General features: G+C 39.3%; 1 protein-coding gene across 1 annotated transcript in view; it reads left to right on the forward strand.

Moving 5' to 3' along the window:
• Positions 1-19,911, forward strand: part of LOC130928908 (collagen alpha-1(XXVIII) chain-like) — a 97,770-nt gene that overhangs the window by 9,422 nt on the left and 68,437 nt on the right. The window contains exons 4-11 of the mRNA XM_057855719.1: positions 1,084-1,104; positions 1,185-1,247; positions 11,424-11,477; positions 11,841-11,885; positions 11,978-12,004; positions 12,217-12,261; positions 12,997-13,041; positions 16,294-16,347. Coding sequence (XP_057711702.1) covers positions 1,084-1,104; positions 1,185-1,247; positions 11,424-11,477; positions 11,841-11,885; positions 11,978-12,004; positions 12,217-12,261; positions 12,997-13,041; positions 16,294-16,347 — 354 coding nt within the window. The remainder of the gene's footprint in view (positions 1-1,083; positions 1,105-1,184; positions 1,248-11,423; positions 11,478-11,840; positions 11,886-11,977; positions 12,005-12,216; positions 12,262-12,996; positions 13,042-16,293; positions 16,348-19,911) is intronic.

Consider the following 19,911-nt stretch of genomic DNA (forward strand, 5'->3'; position numbering starts at 1 on the left):
AACGCAGAGAAGATATATCAATTGGTAGCACTACGCACAGTAATGGTTTCTCTTCCCATCATGCATTTGGGCATGACTACAGTATCATTTACTGAAAGCTCAACAAATACACTAGATGGCAATATTTAGTCACAATATACAAAGTCACAAGTCTTTCTTTTCGTGGATCCCTCTCACAGAAAGAATGTTAATAATGTAAATGCCATCTTGAGGATTTATTGTCATAATAAACAAATACAGTACTTATGTACTGTATGTTGAATGTAGATATTCGTCCGAGTTTTATTCATTTTTTTCTTAATGCATTGCCAAAATGTATATGATCGTGAAAAATTATCGGGAATGATTGGAATTGAATCGGGAGAAGGAAAAAAAGCAATTGGATCGGGAAATATCAGGATCGGCAGATACTCAAACTAAAACGATTGGATCGGGAGCAAAAAAAACATGATCGGAACAACCCTAATTAAAAGTCAGGTTATTAGCAATTGTTTCTACAAAATGGAAAAGCGACAAGACTTTTGTCAGGGACTGTTTGGTTTAATAAGTAAAACAATGTTAATTTTTGTTATTTACATGCAATCCTCGGTATCCCCATATGCCAGTCTGCCCTCGGTCGCTGATGGTATGGTGGTTCACTCTGGCGACTTCTGTGTGGGTTCAGGTTCCACTCGGTAGCCATGACTGACAGGCAATCTGGCATCACAAATGATGAGGACTTGCAGTTTAGAATACTGCAAAGCAACAGGTAGTTGGTAACTGGTAGTCACAACACATATGCTCCATTACATGTCTGGAAAAACTAAGTCCTGTTAAAACAGAAACTGAACAAGAATGAGCTTGTCCACTAGCTCAGTCAGACAACTCAAGAAAATAGTTGAGGGATTCGGAATATTTACATTGATAAAGGGCAACCAAGTTGAGCAATAACGTTTGTATTTTTTTAACTTAGCATTGTTGACAGCATCACTCTGTCACCTGGCAACAAATGACTGATCCTCTGCATGCTTAGCTACTTTTTTTTCCTGATTATTCATGGTGTGTTAGCTCCAATGTTAAAGGTCGTTTTCCCTCTCTCGGCAGACAACACTGGCAGATGAAGGGGTAAGTCGTGACACTCGTGGGCTTGATTTGTGGCCATGAATTCCTCCATTTAACTGTTCCTGTCCTCGCTGTGCTTTAAGTGTCCTGTTGTGCAGAACCTGTGTGCGTGTGAGAAGGGCGAGCGGGGGCCCAGCGGCCCTGCTGTAAGTATTCACTTTTAACACGTTTCTTTATCAAGACACCAACACAAAGACAGCTGCTGATGCCAGCACATAATATAATTCCAAGGTGTGGCTGGAAAATGGTTTTGAGAGACTCCCTGCAGCAATGAGAATGCCGTGAATTCCTTTTCGACTAGATTGAAAACAGGCCTAAACAGACATTTACATGGGTACATACATTAGCGAAATCCTCTCCTAGCCATTCGCAACCATATGAAAGCACTCTGTGCATTTGTTTCGTCGTCTGCCAAAGTGATGACATTAGCCACAATGAGATGCTTGCTTGATGTACTCTTCAAGGAGTAATTATTCTTTTAAAGATAATACTTGGAGTAAACACTGTCTCATGTCGGGCCAGTGCTGAAGCTAGGAAAGTGTGTAGGAATGTATGGAGAATCAGCAAAAATATTCACATAAAAGTTTCTTTTGAGTTCAGAGCTCCTTATACAGTGGGGCAAATAAGTATTTAGTCAACCACTAATTGTGCAAGTTCTCCCACTTGAAAATATTAGAGAGGCCTGTAATCGTCAACATGGGTAAACCTCAACCATGAGAGACAGAATGTGGAGGAAAAAAAACAGAAAATAACATTGTTTGATTTTTAAAGAATTTATTTGCAAATCATGGTGGAAAATAAGTATATGGTCAATACCAAAAGTTCATCGCAATACTTTGTTATGTACCCTTTGTTGGCAATAATGGAGGCCAAACGTTTTCTGTAACTCTTCACAAGCTTTTCACAAACTGTTGCTGGTATTTTGGCCCATTCCTCCATGCAGATCTCCTCTAGAGCAGTGATGTTTTGGGGCTGTCATTGGGCAACACGGACTTTCAACTCCCTCCTCACCCCGTGGCGTCAAAATGATCACAAGAACGGTGAGCAAAAATCCCAGAACCACACGGGGGGACCTAGTGAATGACCTACAGAGAGCTGGGACAACAGTAACAAAGGCTACTATCAGTAACACAATGCGCCGCCAGGGACTCAGATCCTGCACTGCCAGACGTGTCCCCCTGCTAAAGAAAGTCCACGTCCAGGCCCGTCTGCGGTTCACTAGAGAGCATTTGGATGATCCAGAAGAGGACTGGGAGAACGTGTTATGTCAGATGAAACCAAAATAGAACTTTTTGGTAGAAACACAGGTTCTTGTGTTTGGAGGAAAAAGAATACTGAATTGCACCATAACCACTATGAAGCATGAGGGTGGAAACGTCATGCTTTGGGGCTGTTTTTCTGCAAAGGGACCAGGACGACTGATCTGTGTAAAAGAAAGAATGAATGGGGCCATGTATCGAGAGATTTTGAGTGAAAATCTCCTTCCATCTGCAAGGGCATTCAAGATGAGACGTGGCTGGGTCTTTCAGCATGACAAGGATCCCAAACACACAGCCAGGGAAACAAAGGAGTGACTTCGTAAGAAGCATTTTAAGGTCCTGGAGTGGGCTCGCCTGTCTCCAGATCTCAACACCATTGAAAATCTGTGGATAGAGTTGAAAGTAGGCCTGTCGCGATAACAAATTGTAGTGTGCGATAATTTATCTCATAAATTATTGCGATATGCGATATTATTGCGCCCCCCCGACCCCCCCCAATTTTTTAAAAACCAATTTACAATAACACAGTGAGAATACAGTATATATTAATAGATCAAGTACACCCATTTAAACGCGATAAGAAATCACAACTAAAAAAAAAATTAAATAGACCATGCCTCTTAAGTAAAAGACAATATTAATACTGTACAGAAACAGAGAATAAATAAAATGTGTTTTTCAAGAAAAAAAATATGATTGCAGTTAATAACTTAAGCATTTAGGCAAATGAAAACTTTTCCCCTCAGAGCTTCTGCAATGGTGTTCCATAGGATACAGTTAAGTCACTATTCGGTACGATTTTCGCTACGGGGGACACGATTTTCGATCTGATTCAATACATTTAATGCTCTGGGGAAAAAAAAACCAACTGTATTTTTTTTTTTTTTTGTAAACGAGCAAAAATTAAATTGCCATCATATAAACATGCATTTTAGTGCATAATATCTACAGTGGGGAGAACAAGTATTTGATACACTGCCAATGTATCAAATACTTAGTGATCTGAAGAAATTTAGTATAAAAGTGCTGAGAACAATCTTTACTGTTTGTAAAGTGAGGCGGGGCACACTGTTGATTGCTACAGCTCTCTTAGCAGCTAGGTTTACTACATGAGCAAGACATCCAATTTTGGTCCGAATCCATCTGTGTCACGTACTCAATTAACAATATTTGCTGCATTATCTATAGTCACTGGTATGGATTGATTTGGCCTTCTTAACTTCCATTCAGTCATGGCAGTTTATAATTCATCGATGTAGTATATTGACTACGTGTCCCATAATCACTCTGGGCTCACGTAGCCAATGGCATGGGACGTACCACTTCTAGTTTGCTATTTCATGATATCTAGTGTGTGCGCGCATTAAAAAAATTTAGCAAACGCCACAGAAGTCACATCTGCTCATTACTGCACAGTGCACAACACCAGCATATGACAATCGACTTTTCATAAACAGGAGTTTGAAGCACAGCGCTCTTAATTTGCCACTCAAATATCCGGTGTTGTGCCAAAAAATAGCCGCCCCGCGTGAAATGTCACCCGTGACGGGAGCGCCCATACGTCAACAACACCGGCACGCCGGAGATGGTCCGCAGTCAATCCGGAGCACTGGCGCAGCTGGTATACGTTGAACAATAGGATATAATGGGAACGATTGGCTCCGGCGCTATTTTTTGCCGGACCTAGAACGAAGATGCATTTTGCGCAGTTGGTAACAAGGAATCCGAACTTTTAACAGCACGTCTGCCGTACGCGTGCGCACACGTGCACGCGCGATAAATCGCAGTGGAAAAATTACCGCCTTCATTTTTATTTATCGTGCGATAAATGGAATTATTGCATATTGCGACAGGCTTAGTTGAAAGTCCGTGTTGCCCAACGACAGCCCCAAAACATCACTGCTCTAGAGGAGTTCTGCATGGAGGAATGGGCCAGAATGCCAGCAACAGTGTGTGAAAAGCTTGTGAAGAGTTACAGAAAACGTTTGGCCTCCGTTATTGCCAACAAAAGGTACATAACAAAGTATTGCGATGAACTTTTGGTATTGACAAATACTTATATTCAACCATAATTTGCAAATACGTTCTTTAAAAATCAAACAATGTGATTTTCTGGGTTTTTTCCCACATTCTGTCTCTCATGGTTGAGGTTTACCCATGTTGACAAGTACAGGCCTCTCTAATATTTTCCAGTGGGAGAACTTGTACAATTAGTGGTTGACTAAATACTTATTTGCCCCAATGTAGGTAAAAGTTGTTGTACCACATAAAAATCAAATATCTTGATCAATCTTCTTTGATTTTCTACAAAGAACAGAAATCAATTAGCTAGTAAATAACATTAAAGTAATACTATTCCTTCTCAAAAAAATTAACATATTGTGATAAAGTTAATTATTTTCTGCAATGTACTGTTAAACATTAAGACTTTCATATATTTTAGATTCATTACACACAACGGAAGTAGTCAAGCCTTTTATTGTTTTAATATTGATGATTTTGACAAAAAAGTCAAGAAAAAACAAAAATCCCTATCATGAAAAGGTGCTCTAAAGAAGCTACTAACCTAATCATTTGAATTAACAAATGAACTCAAAACCCTGGCAAAAGATTCCTGAGGCTTTTAAAAGCTCCCAGCCTTGTTCATTACTCAAAATCGCAATCATTGGCAAGACTGCCGACCTGACTGCTGTCCAGAAGGCCATCATTGACAACCTCAAGCAAGAGGCTAAGATATTTCTGAGTGAATAGGCTGTTCCCAGAGTGCTGTATCAAGGCACCTCAGTGGGAAGTCTGTAGGAAGGAAAAAGTGTGGCAGGAAACGCTGCGCAACCAGAAGAGGTGACCGCACCCTGAGAAAGATCGTGGAGAAGGGCCGATCCCAGACCTTGGGGGACCAGCAGAAACAGTGGACTGAGTCTGGAGTAGAAACATCCAGAGCCACCGTGCACAGGCGTGTGCTGGAATTGGGCTACAGGTGCCGCATTCCCCAGGTCAAGCCACTTTTGAACCTGAAACAGCGGCAGAAGCGTCTGACCTGGGCTACAGAGAAGCAGCACTGGACTGTTGCTCAAATTTTGCATGTCATTCAGAAATCAAGGTGCCAGAGTTTGTAGGAAGACTGGGGAGAAGGAAATGTCAAAATGCCTGAAGTCCAGTGTCAAGTCCTCACAGTCAGTAGCCACGTTTACATGCTGACTTTTATTCATACCGATTCAAATCATTCCGAATGGAAATTTCAGATCAGCTGTTTACATGTCACTTCATCTATTCCGATCCAGCGTTTACATGTGTCTGCCTTTATTCCGAAAGGACGTTTGACAACTGCCGTCTGACATGCGCAGATTAATCAAAACAAAGCGTCACGTTGCAAAACGTGGAGATCGATCGTCAGAGTGCTGCTGTTTTAACTTTAACCCACTTGTTGTGTTTGTGGGGTCGTATCCGCTTCTGCTGTTTTGCTCTTTTGCCTTGTAGTAGCCGGTTGTCAGCGTTTTCCACCATTTCTAATCTGGTCAACGCTCCGGTCTATTCCGGCTTCGTGTTCTTCGTTTTACTCCCGTCTAAGCGAGCAATTATATTCAATTCTTTTAACGTTTGAATTAAATACAATCTTTCCGCCGGACTCCAATTAGGTGTGCTGTGCTTGGAAGCCATGTTGCAAGTGACGTTACTTACGTCACCACGTGACGTCACCACGTCAGTACGGAGCATGTGCAGAAAGAACTCAACCAGACACCATTCCGCTTCCCTGTTTACATGATATAATTTTACTTCTAATCGGTTTGGGAAAAGGAATATTCCACCCCTGTGAATCGGAATGAAATTCCATTCGGTTTGGGCCTGTTCATTCCGAATGAGGTGTTTATATGGAACACATTTATTCGGTTTGAACATCTAAACCGATTGTAATTGGAATATTTGGCTCCATGTAAACGTGGCAAGTGATGGTCTGGGGTGCCATGTCAGCTGCTGGTGTTGGTCTACTGTGTTTTATCAAGGGCAGGGTCAATGCAGCTAGCTATCAGGAGATTTTGGAGCACTTCATGCTGCCATCTGCTGAAAAGCTTTATGGAGATGAAGATTTCATTTTTCAGCACGATCTGGCACCTGCTCACAGTGCCAAAACCACTGGTAAATGGTTTACTGACCATGGCATTACTGTGCTCAATTGGCCTGCCAACTCTCCTGAACTGAACCTCCAGTGTTGTCAGTAACGCGTTAGTTAGTAACGCGTTACTGTAATCTGATTACTTTTTTCAGTAACGAGTAATCTAATGCGTTCTTTTTTCTACACGAGTAATCTGATTAAAGTTAGTTTCCTTAGTGTCTCTGTGTTACTATTTTTTCATTTCCTCATAACGTATGTAAAATGAAGATTATTGTAGTCATGTACGAAGAGCATTTTGAATAGAAAATGCTAAAATAAAAGGTTCCCGGTACGTGTTTCCATTCTTAGCTATTTCCTGTTTTGGTCTTATGTGTTGTGGGACTGAAGGCGTTGGCCAGGCGGGTGGACATTGGAGCCGAGTGTTGACACGTTGCGAGGGAATGTTGATCTGTGGATATCCATGAATGAAGGTGAGCATTTTTCCTTCATTCTGGAGGGTATCAGCTAAAGGTTCGACTTGCTACATGCGCGGCCGTTTCGTAGCTTTGCTGTAGCAACGACAGGCAGTCATCGGTCTAAGTTGGCAAGCTTTGTTTACATCATATGCGTGTTGCACATTTATGCCGTGAGGTGATGTGTTCGTTTAGCATCTGGGGGATGTGTTGTAAGTCCGATTGAAAGTGCTGAGTTGAGTAAAGTGCTGAGTTGCCGCCACGTTTTATGGCCAAACTGACCGCGTGTGTGTTGAGAGGAGTACTTCCGGGTTGTTCACGCGCATCCGCGCCCGCCACCACCTTTGCAATTTTTTGCAGTCAGTTTGCATTGTTTTACATTGGCACTGATATGCTGTTAACCATAAGCCGAAATTCAGAAGTTTTGACATTAGGCTTAATCTTAGAGTTAGCAGGGTTTAATTGTTCGGTGGAGTTGATTTCAACAAATTCCAAGCAGTTTGTCGGATATTTGTTAGTTTCAGGGCTCTGGAGCGACTAAGCTAGCGCAAAATTCTGATATTCCCCTTTAGATTCAATCATCGGAAAGTCAATTACATGTGATGACATTTTTTCTGTTAAAATTCTTATGTTGAGGCGGCAAAGGGAGAAAAATGGGTAAAAATTAACTGACAGATTACTTTTAAAGTAACCTAGTTACTTTGATAATGAAGTAATCAGTAAAGTAACTAGATTACTTTTTTGAGGCGTAATCAGTAATCAGTAATTAGATTACTTTTTCAAGTTATCTGTGACAACACTGTGAACCCCATAGAGAATCTGTAGGATATTGTGAAGAGGAAGTTGGGAGTCACCAGACCCAACACTGTGTATGAGCTTAAGGCCGCTATCGAAGCATCCTGGGCCTCCGCAACACCTCAGCAGTGCCACAGGCCGATTGCCTCCATGCCACACCACATTGAAGCAGTCATTTCTGCAAAAGGATTCCCGACCAAGTATTGAGTGCATAGCTGATAGAATTAATTGAAAGTTGACATTTTTTGTACAAAAAAAAACAAAACACTTTTTTTGTATTGGTTAGTTGAAATATGCAATTTTTTTGAAATAGGGTTTTTTGGTTTTTCTTGACTTTTTTGTCAAAATCATCTATATTAAAAAAATAAAAGGCTTGAACTAATACAGTTGTTTGTAATTAATCTAAAATTTATGAAAGTGTAATGTTTATCAGTACATTACATAAAATAATGAACTTTATCACAATATGTTAATTTTTTAAGAAGGACTAGTAAATACCATATTTTCCGCATTTTAAGGCGCATCTTTAATGAATGGCCTATTTTAAAACTGTTTTCATATATAAGGTGCATCACATTATAAGGTGTATACAGTGGTATGAAAAAGTATCTGAACCTTTTGGAATTTCTCACATTTCTGCATAAATTCACCACCAAATGTGATCTGATCTTTGTCAAAATCACACAGTGAAAATATAGTGTCCGCTTTAACTAAAACCATCCAAAATTTAAAGTTTTTAATATTTCAATGAGGATAGCATGCAAACAATGACAGAAGGGGGGGAAATAGGTAAGTGAACCCTCTGCCTAAGGAGACTTAAAGAGCAATTGAAACAAATTTTTACCAAACAATTTAAGTCAGGTGTGTGCCCATCACTGATGAGTGGTTTAAAGCTGCCCTGCCCTGGCTTGGTCAAAAGAGCTGTCTGAAGACCTGCGATCAAGGATTGTTGATTTGTATAAAGCTGGGAAAGGATACAAAACCATTTCTAGAAGTATGGATGTTCATCAATCGACAGTGAGAGAAGTTGTCTACAAATGGAAAGAGTTTGGCACTGTTGCTTCTCTCCCAAGGAGTGGCCGTCCACCAAAGATGACGCCAAGAGTTCAGCGCAGAATACTCAGAGAGGTAAAAAAGAACCCTAGCGTGTCTGCTAAAGACCTACAGAAATCACTGGCACAGTCCAATATCTCTGTGCACACATCAACTATATGTAAAACTATGGTCAAGAATGGTGTTGATGGGAGGAAGCCCCTGCTGTCTAAAAACAACATTGTTGCTCATTTAATGTTTGCAAAAAGGCACTTGGACACTCCACAGAGGTTTCGGCAAAATATTTTGTGGACTGATGAAACCAAAGTTGAATTGTATTGGAGTAACACACAATGTCATGTGTGGAGGAAAAATGGAACAGCTCACTAACATCATTACCTCATCCCCCCGTGAAGCGTGGTGGAGGGAGCATCATGATTCGGGGCTGTTTGCTGCCTCGGGGCCTGGACAACTTGCAATTGTTCATGGATGAATTCAAATGTTTATAAGGATGTTTTGCAAGAAAACCAGAGGCCATCTGTCAGACAGTTGAAGCTAGAAAGAGGCTGGATGCTGCAACAAGACAATGATCCAAAACACAGAAGTAAATCAACTTCAGAATGCTTTCAGAAGAACAAAATACACGTTCTGGAGTGGCCAAGTCAAAGTCCAGACTTGAACCCTATTGAGATGCTGTGCCATGACCTAAAGAATTCATGCCAGACATCCCAGGAATCTGACTGAACTACACCAGTTTTGTAGAAAAGAATCGGCCAAGATTAGTCTTGATCCATGTTCCACGGTGGCCACAAAATATTGAATGCAATGTTTTACTTTTGTCATTGTTTGCATACTATCCTCATTAAAATATGAAAACCTATAAATGTTTCGGTGATTTTAGTTAAAGCAGACACCGTTTTTTTCATCAGTGTGATTTTGACAAAGATCAGATCACATTTGATGGTGATTTGATGCAGAAATGTGAGAAATTCCAAAAGGTTCAGATACTTTTTCATACCACTGTAGAATAAATGCTACAGTAGAGGCTGAGGTTGCATTATGCATCAATTAAATGGAGTTGCGCTCCAACTTGCTGTGAGACCTGTTGCGGCTCTATATTGATTCATATATAAGGCACACTGTCGGCTTTTGAGAAATTTAAGGCGTTTAGGTATGCCTTACAGTGAGGAAAATATGGTACTTGCTGCCATCAGCGGCGATAGATGTCCAATCCCTTTGAACTGTTCAAAAGTATTGGACATCTATGGTCATCAATGCCAGTGAATTAGCTAATAGTACCATGTGTTGCTATGGTTAATAGACTCATTAATTATCAAATTAAGTAACTACGGAGCCCCCCTGGTGCTAGGATAGAAAAAATAAAAAATCATAGCTAATCTGTACCCACAGATTACTAAACTGTACCCACAGTTTAGCAAAAGTTTTTTTGTTTGTTTGTTTAGACCAGTGGTTCTTAACCTTGCTAAAAGTACCAAACCTCACAAGTTTCACATGTGGCATCACCGAACCCTTCGGAGTTAGATAATCAGGCAATGTTTTTCAAATTCAAAACCAATATATCTAACCTAGCAAGCTAATAATTTAGTTCATTCCCATTCAAAATTCTCCTCATTTTGACAGCATTTTTTATAAACAGGTAAAAATTTGAGACCGTGCTGCCTATTTGTCTGTTGTATTCCCTTATACCAAGTGCAAGTCAACCTTCCACTGAGCAAACCAGTTCTTCCTCCCATCAGCTTGAGGACTGCCAGTTCAAAGAAATGGATTAAGCTTGTAACTTGGGAGCAAACCAGACCAAAACCTGGTCCAAACAGCCACTTTGCCTTGATTTAATACGTTACCATATTTTCTGCACTATAAGGCACATCGGAGTATAAGGCAAACCTTCAATTAATGGCCTATTTTAAAACACAACGCATTATAAGGCGCAGTATTACTAGTAGAAGTAGTAGTTGGGGTTGCATTATGCATCCACTAGATGGACTTGCGCTAAAGGGAATGTCATGTCATGAGTAACCAATATTACTGTTGGCATATGAGAAAATTGGAGGCTTTTAGGTGCACCTTATAGTGTGGAAAATACGGTACTATTATTTAATTCATATTGTGTGTTTCTTTTGTTAAAATATGATGAGTATTTTATTTTTACAAGAATGAGCAACACAGTGTTATTGTATCTTAATGCTAGAATAAAAATAAAAGCTATTCTATTCTATTCTATTCTATTCTGTTCTATTCTATTCTATTCTATTCTATTCTATTCACCTGGCACGCCACATGAATTGTTCCTTATACCTTGCACGGAAATTTTTCACGTATCCATCTGCTAAAGATACAGTTGAGACCTTTTTAATTGTATAAACCATCAAAAATTATACGGATGCTGATTGGACAATGGTTCCTCCCGTCACACTGATTAGCAACAACCAGATAGTCGCTTCGTGGTGATGTCACGTCTGCAGCTGCGCCTCTTTCCCCTGATTGGCTCGGCAGTTGAGAGCTGGTTAGATGACTTGAGGTTCTATTCTATTCTATTCTATTCTATTCTATTCTATTCTATGTCCTCACACAATTAGATAATGTTAATAATGATAATGTTTTGGTTATTTTATTTTATTTTATTTTACATTCTCTTTGTGACTTTCTTTACAGGGCAAGAAGGGCCGTCCTGGAGAGGATGGCATCCAGGGACCAAGGGGACAAAAGGTGATGCTCACCATGAATTCATTGGCTGCCATTGACAGAGATAGACGCCCATTTGCACTGCAAGGGCTGGGGCTGTAAAGTAATTGCGATCATTGCTTGGTCAGACAATGCTAAACTCATTGCCTGCCATTGATGGCACAATACGTCAAAGCCATTTGAAGTGGGAGGGCCTGGCAGAGAATGATTGTTCATTTGCTGCCATCCTCTCAGTTCAAATGGATTGGACGTCTGTTAGTGATAATCAAATTTCAATACACAGCAGAATGATGGAAAGAGCCACGTGATTGGACATCTAACATCTTCAATGGCACTGAAAGACTCCTGACAATTCTGTAATCCAAATTCAAATGCTTTATTTTTAAGGGTGAAGCTGGGCTTAGTGGACTTCCAGGTCGAGAAGGAGCTGAGGTCAGCTTTTAATTTATTAATCATTATTATTAGTATTTAAAGAGGTTTTGAATGTACCACATTTTCTAAACAACACTGTCTTGTTCACACAGGGCAGACCTGGATACAAAGGAGAGCAGGTGCCATACAAACAATTATGATGTAATATTTTCTTGCTGTTATTATCTCACCTCCGGATATGTTTAGCGACATCAATTTTCTCGGATTCCAACCAACTTGCTCCAAATTGCAATAACGTCTGGCTCGGATGTCCAAATAAATGATTTATTCAACTCGGTGACCTGACGCTATTCCACTTAAAGTCTCCACTTCTTGTTTTATTCTCTTTCAGGGGGAGAGAGGAGAGTGTGGTACTCCTGGAATTAAGGGAGACAGAGTATGTTTTTCCATATATTTCGTTACTGATGATTCAAAAACGTTTTGTAATACTAATTTCCACGTCGGACAATTTCTTACTAGATGGCTATTTCCAAATATTTTCAGTCAACCCACTAAATCAAAATGATTTTTATTTTATCAGTCATTGCTATTAATAACTAGGAAATGCCATTTCTGGAGAAATTGTGATGCTAGCTTTTTTGTGATGGTTGGTATGATGGGTCACTTTCTGTTCATATTTGACCATTTACTGTTGATATATAGTGGGGGCATTTCGGGTTCACTTCCTATTGATATAGGGCCACTTAGGCTGGAAAACAATAAGAGTGAATGAAAGTATTTGTTGTATTGGAAATGAATGGGAAATTTTGCCCATTTAAAATGAATGGGTATGTTTTTGGCAAATTTTGGCCCAGCTGTACGTTTTTAGCTAAAACTGTAAAAACCTTTGTGCCCCATCCCGTCATGAATTTTTTTTTTATGCATAAGTGATGTGATATGCACAAAAAAAATACCCAAAAGTGTTTTTGGGCAATTGATGTCAAACAAAAGTGGTCCCGCGTCGCATAAGAATTCAGGTTGTTTTGGTGTATGAACGGTGTCGGTGGGTCAAATGGTTATGGCTGGGCGACGTGCCGAAGAAACGCCTTGAAATAAAAGGGGAATATTTTGATGGTACCTTTTGCATTACACGCAAAGCTCCCATCAGTAATCATCTGATGCTGTTTTACAGGGCCCTGAAGGATCCATTGGCCCCAGGGGGAATCGTGGACTTCAGGTAAAATAAATTTCCGACAAGACAAAAGCAGGTTTTTGAATATATTTGCTCACTCCATTAATCTGTTTACAGTTGGTTCTCATTAAAATTAGAGGTCGACCGATATGAGATTTTCAAATGCCGATACTGACATCTAAGAAAAAAAATTCAGCCGATTGCCAATATCCAAAGCTTATTTTGTAAGGCAAAATTTAAAAAAAAAATGCTTCATAAACTTCAAATTTACAATGATAGCCTGAGACTTGAGCATGAATTCAGTCTAGTGCTACCAAACCAACGCTTTTTATGATTATACGCACTCAGCAGAGAACAGTACATTATTTTAAAAAATAAAACCCACCAGGATGCTAAAGCTAATGCTAACGCGAATGCTACACTAACGCTACAAGTTACTTTAGGGCGAAAGGATCACTCAGTAAACACCTTAAAAGACTAAAGCAGCACTGCATAATCTCTCATGCAAGATTGAAAAAAAAAAATCTTACAATATTTACGAAACAGGCTAGCCTGAAACTTCCTGCAGCAGCCCGCCTTCAAGCTCTTGCGCGGTTTTTCCTGTGTCCTACCGTCAGTCAGCGGCGGCCACAGTTGCCCACACCAATCTTGATCAAATTCCTTTTTTAATCGGCTTATTTTTTTGTTAATCAATTTTTTTTTTTTTTTTGCTAATTGGCCAATGTTGAAAGTCCATATATCTGCCTGATATATCGGCCGGTCAAAATAGGTAATGAAAATCACACAGATTGTTGGTTGTTTTTTTTCTTTCCACCTTTCTTCTACCATTCTCTAAATCAGTGGTCTCAAAATCAATTTGAGATTGAGTCTGGGTGAGTGTAGGACAAGTAAAACATGTCAATCAATCAATCAATCAATCAATCAATCAATCAATCAATCAATCAATCAGTCAATTCCACCAACAACCCCCATCTTGGATGATCCACTCAGGGGTCCTGTTATTGCTCATCGCACCCAGAGTCTGTTCACATTTGTTACACCACTGGCCCAAGCTACCCTCAGCCATAGACTTCATACTGTATTGACATGAAACATTCCCCGTTCACTGCGTCACGCCTTCCCGAAGGGGGCCGTCCAACACCCCACTTCATTTATTATCAGTCGCTCACATGCAGCGATGTAACGCCGGATTTAGGTTGAAAAAGTAAGAAAGCTGCACTGCATACAAACAGGAAGGATTGTCTCAGGAGTGATTTGTTCAAGGATTCAAGGTAATTATTGTATTTTTCGTACCATGCACGCATTTTGAAACGTTTTGGAAAAAAAACAATGGGAGAAATTAGCCGCTACAGCATTGGCATTATACTTCGCAATATTTACATAAAATAAACACTACCTGCACGTTTTTTTTGCTTTTAACTAAAAATTGACTCTTTTACGTCCCTATGTATGAAGAATTCAGAGATTTAAGCATTTATTCACAAGAATTTTCAAAGGAAAAAGCTCTTTCTTTACATATGGCGGCCACTAATTTCCTTACTGACTAGCCTCATAGTTCGCAATATTTACGTAAAATAAATGCTACCTGCACGTTTTTTTTGCTTTTAACCTAGAATCGTCTCTTTTACGTCCATATTCATAAAGAATTTATGGATTAAAGCATTTATTCACATAAATTTTCAACGAAAAAAGGTCTTAGTTTACATATGGCGGCCGCTAATTTCCTACTGACTAGCCTCATAGTTCGCAATTTTTACGCAAAATAAATGCTACCTGCATGTTTTTATTTTTTTTCCTTTTAACCAAGAATCGACTCTTTACATCCATATCCATCAAGAATTCAGGGATTAAAGCATTTATTCACATGAATTTTCAACAGAAAAAGCTCTTTGTTTACATATGGCGGCCGCTAATTTCCTTCTGACTAGCCTCATATTTCGCAATTTTTACGCAAAATAAATGCTACCTGCACATTTTTATTTTTTTTCCTTTTAACCAAGAATCGAGACTCTTTACATCCATATCCATCAAAAATTTAGGGATTAAAGCATTTATTCACATACATTTTCAACGGAAAAAGCTCTTCTTTTACATAAGACGGCCACTAGCTACATTCACTAACGGACTAGCATTGTACTTCGCAAAATTTATGTAAAATAAATGCTACCTGCACGTTTTTTTGTTGTTGTTGTTGTTGCTTTTAACCAATAATCGAGACTCTTTTACGTGGATATGTATAAAGAATTCAGAGATTTAAGCATTTATTCACAAGAATTTTCCACAGAAAAATCTCTTTTTTTATATATGGCGGCCGCTAATTTCCTTACTGACTAGCCTCATAGTTCGCAATATTTGCGTAAAATATATGCTACCTGCACGTTTTTTTTTTTTTTTTTTTTTTGCTTTTAACCAAGAATGGAGACTCTTTTACGTCCATATCCAAAAAGAATTCAGGGATTAGAGCATTTATTCACATAAATTTTCAAGGGAAAAAGCTCTTTGTTTACATATGGCGGCCGCTAATTTCCTACTGACTAGCCTCATAGTTTGCAATTTTTACGCAAAATAAATGCTACCTGCACGTTTTTTTTTTCTTTGCCTTTTAACCAAGAATGGAGACTCTTTACATCCATATCCATCAAGAATTCAGGGATTAAAGCATTTATTCACATAAATTTTCAACAGAAAAAGCTCTTGTTTTACATAAGACGGCCACTTGCTACATTCACTAACAGACTAGCATTGTACTTCGCAATATTTACATAAAATAAATGCTACCTGCACGTTTTTTTTTTTTTTTTGCGTCCATATCTATAAATAATTCAGGGATTTAAGCATTTATTCACAAGGATTTTCAATGGAAAAAATGATTCGGCCCCGCGCCCCGTGTCTTGTCAATACATTTTGAAGTCTATGCCTCAGCCTACCATGCATGTGTTTGGGATGTGGGAGGAAACCGGAGAACCCGAAGAAAACCCATGCAGGCACTGTGAGAACATGCTCCACACATGAAGGCTGGACCCTACAGGATTGAACCCATGACTTCAGAACTGTGAGGCAGACAAGTTACCTACTCATCCACAATGTTGCCTCTTTAGTAATCCAAATAAATAACTACATTAAAAAAAAAAACAAAACAAAAAAAAACTTCCGCACAGACACTTAAATTAGATATTAAGTACGGGGCTGCAAAATACTGTACGTTTGAGACCCTGAGCAAAATGTAATGTTTTTCATATAAAACAATAAAGTTGAATGCCACTGCGATCCAAAATTGACTCTGTACATCTCTTACAGGGTTTGCCTGGTCCCCCTGGCGATATTGGACCGGAAGGTTTGACTGGAAAAAAAGTAAGTAATTTATCTCATTGGCCGCCATAGACAGTGCGAGACAGAGGTGGAACACATTAATTTGTTCATTTGCTGCCACCCTGTGAATGGATTGGATGCAGAGGTGTGTAGTGACGTGTTACATTTACATTTACTTTGAGAACAATGTACATTTAAGAATAGTTTTACCACGCAATGCTTATTTTTACTTGAGTGGATTAATGAAGAAGAAGTTAAAAAAAAAAAAAAAAAAAAAAATCTTCCTCCATAATAGTGTTTCAGTTAACTCTAACGTTGCCATTGACGGTGCTCAACGCCCAATCCATTTAGACTGGAAACGTTCGTTCATTCAAAAACAGCATTCACAGTCATTCGGTCCGATTTTCGGGGCATTTACAGGTCACTTTTGTTCATTTTAGGGCATTTACAGGTCATTTCCTGTTGAGTTTGAGTCACTGCCTATTCATTTGGGTGATTCCCAGGTCACTTCCTGTTCTGTAACTCAAAATAAACAGGAAGTAACCCATAAAATACCCCAAAATCTACAGGAAGTAACTGAAAATAAACAGGTAAAAGATCTTAAATGGCCCAAAATTACCTCAGTGTCTGGAATTGGCTGCCGCTGAGTGGGAGCCACCCTCCCAGTTCAAACGGATTGGACGTCTACTCGTGATAAACTCATTTCAATTCACACCAGAAGCTTTTTGTTTCTGTTGATTAGTTGTTTGTAGAATATCCTAGAACGATTTCCATACCAACATATCGAAAATCGTATCGCCATATCGTCAGATCATTATTAATGAGCTTTGTATCTCAAATTGTATCGTATCGTGAGGTACAAAGAGGTTCCCACTCCTATAGTTTATAGTACAGTATAATAATAACAGTTCATATCGATGATGTGCTGAGAAAAAAACGTGTACCATTGTTTAAAATCACTAGATCATCAATCATTAAGAGTATTCTTTTCACCTAATACTTTTTCATAGACTTCACTATTGTTATGTACTTCCTTAATCTAAGTACATGTAATGCCGAGACTTGAATGGAACAACACTTCGTTATTCAGTGTGCTTCTCCGCATATGTGTCGCCGACACATCACAGCGATTCCTTTTTATACCGTAATACCACACCCACAGGAAGTGCACACTATGGCAACGGCAGTGTGACATAAATATGTCACAACTATCAGTTGACGGGAGCGGGGCTTGGGGCCGCTCCGTAGGGGACCTATTTTCAAAAACTTAAAATTTAAATATTTTCAAAACCAAAGCCGCTAGCCACCAAAAACCAAAACAGGTACCTCCTTTAGGCTTACAGTATATGAGTCTCCATGAGCAGCGGCATGAAAAAATTCGAAGTTGTTCCCTAATAAAATCCTGATTAATTATCTTTTAGATAATTAAAATCTTTTAGAACTTAAAATGGCTATAAAATGCTCATATTTTACGCTAGATGCACAAAAATTACCAGATTTAGGGATAACCACCTATATTTTCAGGATCAATAGCAATATTTAACATATCATATACATATATCAAGTTTTTGCCCGAAATAGCAACCTATTTTTTATTTATTTAGTGCTATTTTGATGTAAGTTTTCAACAGCTAATAAATCACTTAATTTTCACATCAGAAACGTATTAATTGTAAATCCTGGAATAGATATAAAGTTAAAACAGTTTAGATTCTTGGTTAAAAGCAAAAAAAAAAAAAAAAACGCAGTTATATTCATTTCATGTCAATATTTCAAGCTAAAATTACGCTAATTTTTTCCATTCATTTAATTTTTTTCACAACGTTTCAAAGTGCAGGCATGGTGCTATTTTATATACTGTAATAATTACCTTGAATCCTTGACAAAATCACTCTTGAGACACTTGCCTGCTTGTATGCACTAAAACTTTCATCCTGTGTCCACCCAAATCCGGCTTTAGAACACAGTGTGTGTTTGAGTTATCGCGGTGAAAGACCCCACGACGCTCTGCCTGGCCTGGCCCTCTACGGGAAGCCGCGGCGCAATGTCTGTAAGACCTGTCTCGTCAACTGAAAGTGTGAAGTCTATGACTTTTTTTTTTACTTGTACTTGAGTAGATTTTTTGGATGGGTACTTTACGTTTATTCGATTAATATCATTTTGAAGTCACGCTACTCATACAGGAGTAAAAATTGGCTACTCTACCCACCTCTTACTAGGTCTACTTGTCATAATGTCATTTAAATTCAGATTAGAATCATAAAACGATCCACATGATTGTATGTCAATCACAGTCAATGGCAGTTAAAAGAATATACAGTGGGGTCAATAAGTATTTAGTCAACCACCAATTGTGCAAGTTCTCCTACTTGAAAAGATTAGAGAGGCCTGTAATTGTCAATTTGGGTAAACCTCAACCATAAGAGACAGAAAAAAAAACAGAAAATCACATTGTTTGATTTTTAAAGAATTTATTTCCAAATTAGAGTGGAAAATAAGTATTTGGTCACCTACAAACAAGCAAGATTTCTGGCTGTCAAAGAGGTCTAACTTCTAACGAGGTCTAACGAGGCTCCACTCGTTACCTGTATTGATGGCACCTGTTTTAACTCATTATCGGTATAAAAGACACCTGTCCACACCCTCAGTCAGTCACACTCCAAACTCCACTAGCCAAGACCAAAGAGCTGTTGAAGGATACCAGAGACAAAATTGTAGACCTGCACCAGGCTGGGAAGACTGAATCTGCAATAGGTAAAACGCTTGGTGTAAAGAAATCAACTGTGGGAGCAATTATTAGAAAATGGAAGACATACAAGACCACTGATAATCTCCCTCGATCTGGGGCTCCATGCAAGATCTCACCCCGTGGCGTCAAAATGATAACAAGAATGGTGAGCAAAAATCCCAGAACCACACGGGGGGACCTAGTGAATGACGTACAGAGAGCTGGGACCACAGTAACAAAGGCTACTATCAGTAACACAATGCGCCGTCAGGGACTCAAATCCTGCATTGCCAGACGTGTCCCCCTGCTGAAGAAAGTACACGTCCAGGCCTGTTTGCGGTTCGCTAGAGAGCATTTGGATGATCCAGAAGAGGACTGGGAGAATGTGTTATGGTCAGATGAAACCTAAATAGAACTTTTTGGTAGAAACACAGGTTCTCGTGTTTGGAGGAGAAAGAATACTGAATTGCATCTGAAGAACACCATACCCACTGTGAAGCATGGGGGTGGAAACATCATGCTTTAGGGCTGTTTTTCTGCAAAGGGACCAGGACGGCTGATCTGTGTAAAAGAAAGAATGAATGGGGCCGTGTATTGAGAAATTTGGAGTGAAAATCTCCTTCCATCAGCAAGGGCACTGAAGATGAAACGTGGCTGGGTCTTTCAGCATGACAATGATCCCAAACACACAGCCAGGGCAACAAAGGAGTGGCTTCGTAAGAAGCATTTCAAGGTCCTGGAGTGGCCTAGCCAGTGTCCAGATCTCAACCCCATAAAAAATCTGTGGAGGGAGTTGAAAGTCCATGTTGCCCAACGACAGCCCCAAAACATTACTGCTCTAGAGGAGATCTGCATGGAGGAATGGGCCAAAATACCAG

This window comes from Corythoichthys intestinalis, chromosome 2 (genome assembly GCF_030265065.1).
Source record: "Corythoichthys intestinalis isolate RoL2023-P3 chromosome 2, ASM3026506v1, whole genome shotgun sequence".
NCBI lineage: Eukaryota > Metazoa > Chordata > Actinopteri > Syngnathiformes > Syngnathidae > Corythoichthys > Corythoichthys intestinalis.